The following is a 10,893-nucleotide window of genomic DNA, read 5'->3' on the forward strand; positions in this document are numbered from 1 at the left end:
AATATGCGTGACACTAATTTCCCCCTAATTTCTCCACTCCATCACTCAAGTGGTGCCTAGTGACCAGGCCATGGGCTGGGCAAATAAAAGGATGGCATGCAGCTGAACGCTGTGCTGAAGGTTTGCACACCACTGCTTCTGACCTTAAGCTCCGAATTCAGTGTGGTCTGGGTGTATGTGACCTCCTGGGACCGTCTCAGACTGCCATGCATGAAAACCGCCCATGTTCCCTGAGGTTTGAAGCTGTGATGGAGACTCTCCATGGTTACGGGATAAGCACCACACACTACCTGCAGCTGCATTATGGTCATGCACACGGCTGGTTTGCTTTAGCCTCGGAGGCCGCGGACCTGCGCACCACGTTCCTGCTGTTCTTCCCCATCTGCTTTCACCTGCACACTGCGGTGGGGGTGAAGCTGCTGTGGGTGGCTGTGGTGGGAGACTGGATCAACCTGGTTCTCAAATGGTGAGACTCTCATTTGCTTGTGCAGGTGTAGATGTGCAGTCTGTCTACCTGTCTGTCTGCCTATACGTCTGCCTATCTGTCTTTCTGTCTGTATGTCTATTTGTCTGTCTGTCTACCTATAAGTCTGCCTATCCGTCTGTCTGTCTACCAATTTGTATGTCTGTCTGTTTGTCTGCCTGTCTACCTATAAGTCTGCCTATCTGTCTGTCTGTCTACTTATAAGTCTGCCTATTCGTCTGTCTGTCTGTCTACCTATAAGTCTGCCTATTCGTCTGTCTGTTTGTCTACCCATAAGTCTGTCTGTCCGTCTGTTTGTCTGCCTGTCTACCCATAAGTCTGTCTGTCCGTCTGTCTGTCTACCTATAAGTCTGCCTATCCGTCTGTCTGTCTACCAATTTGTATGTCTGTCTTTTTGTCTACCTATAAGCCTGTCTGTATGTCTGTCTGTCTACCTATAAGTCTGCTTATCTGTCTGTGGGGATGTGGTGATGTGATCTGTCTGTGATTATCTGTCTGTCTGTCTACCAATTGGTATGTCTGTCTTTTTGTCTACCTATAAGCCTGTCTGTATGTCTGTCTGTCTACCTATAAGTCTGCTTATCTGTCTGTGGGGATGTGGGGATGTGGTGATGTGATCTGTCTGTGATTATCTGTCTGTCTGTCTACCAATTGGTATGTCTGTCTGTTTGTCTGCCTGTCTACCTAAAAGTCTGCCTATTCGTCTGTCTGCCTGTCTACCTATAAGTCTGCCTATCCGTCTGTCTGTCTACCTATAAGTCTGCCTATTCGTCTGTCTGTCTACCTATAAGTCTGCCTATCCGTCTGTCTGTCTACCTATAAGTCTGCCTATTCGTCTGTCTGTCTACCTATAAGTCTGCCTATTCGTCTGTCTGTCTGTCTACCTATACGTCTGCCTATTCATCTGTCTGTTTGTCTACCCATAAGTCTGTCTGTCTGTCTGTTTGTCTGCCTGTCTACCTACAAGTCTGCCTATCCGTCTGTCTGTCTGCCTGTCTATCTTAAAGTCTGTCTGTCTGTCTACCTACAAGTCTGCATATCCGTCTGTCTATGTAACTGTCTGCCTATCCATCTGCCTATCTACCCATAAGTCTGCCTATTATCTACCTAAATCTCTGATGTCTGTCTGTCCATCTATTTTACAGTTGATTTTAAAGATTTGTTCCCACAAAAAAGCAACATTAACCCCTTTGATCTATTACAATGACAAAATCACCTCTGACATTTATTCTAATCATTTTATTGTCATTATAGTCTCATTTTTAAGCAAGATTTTGTTTAATATTAAAACTACTCATTTTTTCTCATCGCTGGTCAGGATTCTGTTTGGAGAGCGGCCGTACTGGTGGATTCAGGAGACTCTCTACTACGGCAACTCCACTGTGCCACAGATCCAACAGTTCCCCACCACCTGTGAGACTGGGCCTGGTAGGTTTATAGATCACAGAGATCACAGTCTGTATGTTTATTATTTCTAATAGTAGTTCTGTCTGAACTGCTCTCCTCCCATCCTGTAATCTGTTCAAACCTCTTCCTGCTACTCAGGCTTTAGGGATGTGAATGTAGCATTATTTGTCTTTGATGGTCAGGTTAGTTGAAAAGGTCATCCAGGTCGTCCACATGCTCGTACGCCAGCAAAAGTCCTGACCATCACAGCACATGTTTTCATTAGAGTTGAATAGACTAGCAGGATGGTCATCTTCTAGCATGACCAACCTGACCAAGCTGGTCATACTAGTTGACCAGTTTGGTAAAGTTGATTGAACAGCCTGGTCAAGCAGGTCATACTGGTGATGCTGGTCAACCAGCGTGGTCATACTGGTTGATTATTTTGGCCAGGTTGGTCATGCCGATAGACCAGCTAGTCCATCAAACTAAAATGTTTACAAATGAAAACATACCCTATACTGGTTATACAGATTGTGAGACTGGAACTAACTGTAAGACTAGTCAGCCTACAGTAGTTTAGCCCCGCCCACTCATGCTGAAGTTATATGGAGTGTTTCAGCCAGGCCTACTTTTCAGATGTACAAATATTAGCAGCCAGAGCTTACTGGACTTTATCAGACAGGAATCAGGGAACAGGGCCAAAACCAATGCAGTTATTTAAGGTGTAAAGACCTTTGTTATGACTGTGTCTGGTGTCTTGGGCCATAAACCCACACATACTTTAAAAAAAAGTGGATCTCACTACATAGGAGATGAGCCCTTTAATACAACTGACTTCAGAGGAAATGGTGGATAATGACAGAAAATAAAGGAAAAGGACTTAGCTTAGCTCATAGATGTCCTAACCTTGCTCGGGAGCTATTATAACAGCCCTGAAGTTACAAGGAGTGTTTCATCCGGGTCTGTAAATGGTCTGTAATGGTTCTGTAAAATAAACTACGAATGTTTTTGGCCCATAAACCCACACAAACATCAAATGTAGGGCCCTTTAATTCCACTGCCTTCAGAAGAACTGCTGGAAAATGAAGTGTCTACAAATTTCCCCACCGTTAGTGTATGACCTTTTGTCCATACTTCCCTAAGGGGGTCATGTTTTTATTAGAAGGCTGTAATTCATACCTTGCTTCCTCCTCCTGTTTCAGTCACAGTGGTTTGGTTGATAGACTCACACCTGCTGTGTGTTAAGTGTGACAGCAGCAGAACAGAACAGTCTCTGTCGTTGCAGGAAGCCCCTCAGGCCATGCTATGGGTGCTGCTGGGGTCTACTACGCCATGGTGACATCTCTGATGCCTGTTCTACTTAAGGGAGATGGAGACCCTGTTAAGAAATGGTGAGGAGAGATCCCTTTACTTCTTATAGTAGATGGTTTTGGTTCATAACCCCACACAAACACCATAAGTGAGACTCAGCAATACAAGAAAACGTCCTTATATGGGTTTGACCTTTTTTAAGGGCCCACATCCTACAATTTGATTTGTCTTGTGAGTCATAATTCATAATTCCTTCATCTCCTTATCCATTTAAAATCAGACTGTTTGATTAAATTATATTTACAACATTAGCGTAATGTTTGTAGAAGTGTTTAGAGTGGGTTTCAACAGTAACACAAAATTGGGATCTGGTTCCTGCGGCTTACTAGTTCAACAGAGTGTGGCCATATTAGGTCCTGATGGTGCTTGGACCCCTATAATTGCAATGGCACTTTATTTTCATGATTTAAATGTTTTTTAAAGTTGTTTTATTGTTTTAAACATTTTGGATTTCACTGTATGTTATAATTTACACTTAAAAAACGGTTTATACTGATGACGTAGTTGTTTTTTGCATTGCTCACAGTGATGTTAGAGTTAAGAGTCTGTGTTTTCGGATGACAAATAATATACATAGAACATTATTACCATACCAAATCCCGCTGCCTTGACAGAAATTAATGCAACTGCAAACGTCAGTACAAACACTGCTTTCAGTGTGTATATAAACTCCACAGGACTGGTCCTAAATCATGACTGGAACCATAACAAAGAACGTCCAGGAGCTGGAACATGCAAACTATGATGGCTCTAAATTACTGCATTATATAAGCTACGCCTTACGCTACCTTTACAGAAGCCTAAACTGGTCTGGAGTCTAGCAAACTGGCTAAAAACACCATAAGCCTTTAGCTGGCTAGCATCTGCAATGGAAAAGGAAGTCTCCTCAGAGCTCGGCTATACACACATCCATCTCTGAGGAGATGTTTACGCTGAGTGTGCTTCCACTACGAACTGTTTACTTTAGTGGACAGAAGACTTACTAAGGTTAGCCCCTCTGCCGCTGACTCTGAGACCCTTCCTTAGTAGTTAGTGAGCTTTTTCTCTCATTCGCTGCTGTAGGTGCGTGCACGGCTGCCTCTGGATGCTGTTCTGGGCCATCCAAATTGCCGTCTGCCTGTCCAGGATCTTCATTGCTGCTCATTTCCCTCACCAGGTCATCACTGGTGTTGTAACAGGTGATTTAAGCAGGGCTCAAGTCAACTACTTCATATGCAGCAAAAAAGTGGCCAGTGAGTGGAAGCACAAGGTAGGGGTTTCTAATAAAGTGGCCAGTGAGTGGAAGCACAAGGTAGGGGTTTCTAATAAAGTGGCCAGTGAGTGGAAGCACAAGGTAGGGGTTTCTAATAAAGTGGCCAGTGAGTGGAAGCACAAGGTAGGGGTTTCTAATAAAGTGGCCAGTGAGTGGAAGCACAAGGTAGGGGTTTCTAATAAAGTGGCCAGTGAGTGGAAGCACAAGGTAGGGGTTTCTAATAAAGTGGCCAGTGAGTGGAAGCACAAGGTAGGGGTTTCCAATAAAGTGGCCAGTGATTGGAAGCACAAGGTAGGGGTTTCCAATAAAGTGTCCAGTAAGTGTAAGCACAAGGTAGGGGTTTCCAATAAAGTGGCCAGTGAGTGGAAGCAGAAAGTGGGGGTTTCTAATAAAGTGGCCAGTGAGTGGAAGCACAAGGTAGGGGTTTCCAATAAAGTGGCCAGTGAGTGAAAGCACAAGGTAGGTGTTTCTAATAAAGTGGCCAGTGAGTGGAAGCACAAGGTAGGGGTTTCCAATAAAGTGGCCAGTGATTGGAAGCACAAGGTAGGGGTTTCCAATAAAGTGTCCAGTAAGTGTAAGCACAAGGTAGGGGTTTCCAATAAAGTGGCCAGTGAGTGAAAACACAAGGTAGGGTTTTCTAATAAAGTGTCCAGTGAGTGTAAGCACAAGGTACGGGGTTTCCAATAAAGTGGCCAGTGAGTGAAAGCACAAGGTAGAGGTTTCTAATAAAGTGGCCGGTGATGGGAAGCACAAGAGTAGGTGTTTCTAATAAAGTGGCCAGTGAGCAGAAGCACAGGAGTAGGTGTTTCTAATAAAGTGGCCAGTGAGTGAAAGCACAAGAGTAGGGGTTTCTAATAAAGTGGCCAGTGAGTGAAAGCACAAGAGTAGGGGTTTCTAATAAAGTGGCCAGTGATGGGAAGCACAATAGTAGGGGTTTCTAATAAAGTGGCCGGTGAGTGAAAGATCTTATATGTTTAGTATGATTAAAGTACTCTATAATTACATCTGTGTATTGTTGCATCTGCAGGCATTGCAGTGGCTAAAGTGTTCAACAGAGCCTCTTGGATCCACAGCGCCACCCTGAGGAGTTACTTCAACACTACATTCTTCCTGCTCTCGTTCGCTCTGGGGCTCTACACCTTGCTGGACGCCACCTCCATTGACCCACACTGGAGCCTGGTGAAGGCCCAAAGGTGGTGTTTACATCCTGATTGGGTGCATTTGGACACCACACCCTTCGCTGGTCTCCTGCGTAACACAGGGGCTTTGTTTGGCCTAGGCTTGAGCCTCCATCTCTCCATGTTGATGGAGCCTGAGACCTGCGGTTACAGAGACGGCGCCATCTACAGATTATCCTGTGCATTAGTCACTTTGCTGCTCCTCAGCCTTTTGGACTCGTTTAGGCCTCCAGCTCACACACAGGCTCTTTTCTACATCCTGTCTTTCTGCAAAAGCGCCACAGTGCCGCTCACCACCGTGGGCTTCGTGCCGTTCTGTGCGACGGCGGCGCTAAATGTGTATCAGAGAAAGAAATGCCTTCAGAGCAGCAAACTGCATCATTCCAGTTAGCCCGTACTAGCCTTTAGCTCATGCTTTACCTATGTGTCCACCTATGGCCCTGGGTCCAGTATATAGGTCCAGGACACCAATTTGTAACCGCTGTTGTCCAATATTATTGGGGTGGTGGACCATTCTCAGCATAGTAGTGACATTTTACATGGTAGCTCAGTGGTTTTTACATGGGAGGTAAAGAAAAAGACATGAATCCTTGTGGTTTCTAATAAAGTGGCCAGTAAGTTAAAGCACAAGCGTAGGGGTTTCTAATAAAGTGGCCAGTGAGTGAAAGCACAATAGCAGGGGTTTCTAATAAAGTGGCCAGCGAGTGGAAGCACAAGCATATGGGTTTCTAATAAAGTGGCCAGTAAGTTAAAGCACAAGCGTAGGGGTTTCTAATAAAGTGGCCAGTGAGTGAAAGCACAATAGCAGGGGTTTCTAATAAAGTGGCCAGTGAGTGAAAGCACAAGGTAGGGGTTTCTAATAAAGTGGCCAATGAGTGGAAGCACAATGTAGGGGTTTCTAATAAAGTGGCCAGTGACTGGAAGCACAAGAGTAGGGGTTTCTAATAAAGTGGCCAGTGATTGGAAGCACAAGCATAGGGGTTTCTAATAAAGTGGCCAGTGAGTGAAAGCACAATAGCATGGGTTTCTAATAAAGTGGCCAATGACTGGAAGCACAATGTAGGGGTTTCTAATAAAGTGGCCAGTGAGTGAAAGCACAAGGTAGGGGTTTCTAATAAAGTGGCCAGTGAGTGAAAGCACAAGGTAGGGGTTTCTAATAAAGTGGCCAATGAATGGAAGCACAATGTAGGGGTTTCTAATAAAGTGGCCAGTGACTGGAAGCACAAGAGTAGGGGTTTCTAATAAAGTGGCCAGTGACTGGAAGCACAAGAGTAGGGGTAAGGACACCAATTTGTAACTGCTGTTGTCCAGTATTATTGGGGTGGTGGACCATTCTCAGTACAGTGGAAAAAGACATGAATCCTAGTGGACTTTTACTTAAATGAACCTTCCAAAGTGCGCAAGGTCACTTTTTAAGGTAGCCAAATCTGCCACCACTGATTTCCATGCCTTTTTTTATTTAACAGCAATTAAACATTAAACGTCTCATTTCTATGGTTCACGGCTAATTTAATGTGAATCTAATCACAGTAACCGATACTGACTGGTAAGCAAGCTGGTTAATATGGGTATCCACTTTAGCTCCCTGCATAGTAGGCTGGTCATAGTGGTTGAGTAGTTTTGTCACACTGGTCATCATCCTGGTCAATCAGCATTGTCATAGTGGTCAGCCTGGTTGACTAGTGTGGCCAGCATCTCTAAATTCATACCATCAACACCGACACCATCTCTAAATCCATACCATCAACACCAACACCATCTCTAAAACCAATACCATCAACACCAACACCATCTCTAAATCCATACCATCAACACCAACACCATCTCTAAATACAATAGCATCAACACCAACACCATCTCTAAATCCAATACAATCAACACCAACACCATCTCTAAAACCAATACCATCAACACCAACACCATCTCTAAATCCAATACCATTAACACCATATCTAAATCCATACTATCAACACCAACACCATCTCTAAAACCCATACCATCAACACCTACACCATCTCTAAATCCAATACCATTAACACCAACACCATCTCTAAATACATACCATCAATACCAACACCATCTCTAAATCCAATACCATTAACACCAACACCATCTCTAAATACATACCATCAATACCAACACCATCTCTAAATCCATACCATCAACATCAACACCATCTCTAAATCCATACCATCAACACCAACACCATCTCTAAATCCATACCACCAACACCATCTCTAAATCCATACCATCAACACCAACACCATCTCTAAATCCATACCACCAACACCAAATCTATAACCAATACCATCAACACCAACACCATCTCTAAATCCATACCATCAACACCAACACCATCTCTAAAACCAATACCATTGACAACACCATCTCTAAATCCATACCACCAACACCAAATCTATAACCAATACCATTAACACCAACACCATCTCTAAATCCATACCACCAACACCATCTCTAAATACAATACCATCAACACCAACACCATCTCTAAATCCATACCACCAATACCAAATCTATAACCAATACCATTAACACCAACACCATCTCTAAATCCATACCACCAACACCATCTCTAAATACAATACCATCAACACCAACACCATCTCTAAATCCAATATCATCAACACCAACACCATCTCTAAATCCATAACAATCAACACCAACACCATCTCTAAAACCAATACCATCAACACCAACACCATCTCTAAATCCAATACCATTAACATTAACACCATCTCTAAATCCATACCACCAACACCATCTCTAAATCCATACCATCAACACCAACACCATCTCTAAATCCAATACCATTAACACCAACACCATCTCTAAATCCATACCACCAACACCATCTCTAAAACCAATACCATTGACAACACCATCTCTAAATCCATACCATCAACACCAACACCATCTCTAAATCCATACCATCAACATCAACACCATCTCTAAAACCATACCATCAACACCAACACCATCTCTAAATCCATACCATCAACACCAACACCATCTCTAAATCCATACCATCAACACCAACACCATCTCTAAATCCATACCATCAACACCAACACCATCTCTAAATCCATACCAACACCAACACCATCTCTAAATCCATACCATCACCACCAACACCATCTCTAAATCCATACCATCAACACCAACACCATCTCTAAATCCATACCATCAACACCAACACCATCTCTAAATCCATACCATCAACACCAACACCATCTCTAAATCCATACCATCAACACCAACACCATCTCTAAATCCAATACCATTAACACCAACACCATCTCTAAATCCATACCACCAACACCAACGCCATCTCTAAATCCATACCATCAAGATCAACACATCTCTAAATCCATACCATCAACACCAACACCATCTCTAAATCCATACCATCAACACCAACACCATCTCTAAATCCATACCATCAAGATCAACACATCTCTAAATCCATACCATCAACACCAACACCATCTCTAAATCCATACCATCAACATCAACACCATCTCTAAATCCATACCATCAACACCAACACCATCTCTAAATCCATACCATCAACACCAACACCATCTCTAAATCCATACCATCAACACCAACACCATCTCTAAATCCAATACCATTAACACCAACACCATCTCTAAATCCATACCACCAACACCATCTCTAAATCCATACCATCAACACCAACACCATCTCTAAATCCATACCATCAACACCAACACCTTCTCTAAATCCATACCATCAACACCAACACCATCTCTAAATCCATACCATCAACACCAACACCATCTCTAAAACCATACCACCAACACCAACACCATCTCTAAATCCATACCATCAACACCAACACCATCTCTAAATCCATACCATCAACACCAACACCATCTCTAAATCCATACCATCAACACCAACACCATCTCTAAATCCATACTATCAACACCAACACCATCTCTAAATCCATACCATCACCACCAACACCATCTCTAAATCCATACCATCAACACCAACACCATCTCTAAATCCATACCATCAACACCAACACCTTCTCTAAATCCATACCATCAACACCAACACCATCTCTAAATCCATACCATCAACACCAACACCATCTCTAAATCCATACCAACACCAACACCATCTCTAAATCCATACCATCACCACCAACACCATCTCTAAATCCATACCATCAACACCAACACCATGTCTAAATCCATACCATCAACACCATCTCTAAATCCATACCATCAACACCAACACCATCTCTAAATCCATACCATCACCACCAACACCATCTCTAAACTCATACCATCAACACCAACACCTTCTCTAAATCCATACCATCACCACCAACACCATCTCTAAACTCATACCATCAACACCAACACCATGTACAAATCCAACCACCAACTAACCACGACTATTGCGACCAAACTACTCAACCCTACCATGCGAGCGAGCTAAAGTGGATACCCATATTAACCAGCTTCCTTACCGGTCAGTATTGGACGCTTTCAACTGATTGACCAGATTTTTAACCTCCTTGACCATCAGAGACCCATCTTACACCATCTGAAACCAGCTACCAGCAAAGGCTGGTCTTGAGCTAGATTTTTCATAAAAAAACATAAATTGTGCAAGGATGGGTCTTGTGAAAAAGTAAAAAAGGAGTGTGTGTGTGTGTGTGTGTGTGTGTGTGTGTGTGTGTGACATTTGTTGACCACAGTCAGCGATGAGTAATGTGAGTTCAGCACATTAGCAAAGATATTGTAATATTTAGAGAGAAAGACGTGGCTTGTTTGGTGAAGGAATGCCTGGCATTTGACCACAGGTTGTGTAAGTTTTATATAACAGCATCTCTGTTACTCAGCTGCTTCGTGTAAAAAGAAAGAAAGGGGGACAGTGGGGAACCCTCCAAAAGATCAAACTCCAGTAACATCATCTGCTAATGGAAAGGTTGACCACAGCGCCATCTGCTGTTTCAGAGAACAGCTGCATGAGTGCTGAATCACCTGTTTGACAACGTATTTAATAAAACCCACTACATCTCCTCACCTGTTTTATTTCTGAATATTTATTTCTATTTAATGTTTTCGGTATCAGTATTTTTATATATTATATTTAATAATTATTTCAGGGAATTTGGATCACAGGGACTTTTATGTTGAAATTTCCCCGCGGAAACACAA

The 10,893-nt window shown here is 42.9% G+C and overlaps 1 protein-coding gene across 1 annotated transcript; it reads left to right on the forward strand.

Annotated features, from left to right (window-relative positions):
* The first annotated feature begins 206 nt into the window (after window positions 1-206).
* On the forward strand, window positions 207-6,065 carry g6pc1b (glucose-6-phosphatase catalytic subunit 1b). Its single transcript, XM_072693440.1, has 5 exons — window positions 207-466; window positions 1,803-1,912; window positions 3,159-3,264; window positions 4,307-4,422; window positions 5,524-6,065. Exons 1-5 carry the CDS (start codon window positions 207-209, stop codon window positions 6,063-6,065), a joined length of 1,134 nt encoding a protein of 377 aa, XP_072549541.1.
* The last annotated feature ends 4,828 nt before the right edge of the window (window positions 6,066-10,893 follow it).

This window comes from Salminus brasiliensis, chromosome 12, assembly GCF_030463535.1.
Source record: "Salminus brasiliensis chromosome 12, fSalBra1.hap2, whole genome shotgun sequence".
NCBI lineage: Eukaryota > Metazoa > Chordata > Actinopteri > Characiformes > Bryconidae > Salminus > Salminus brasiliensis.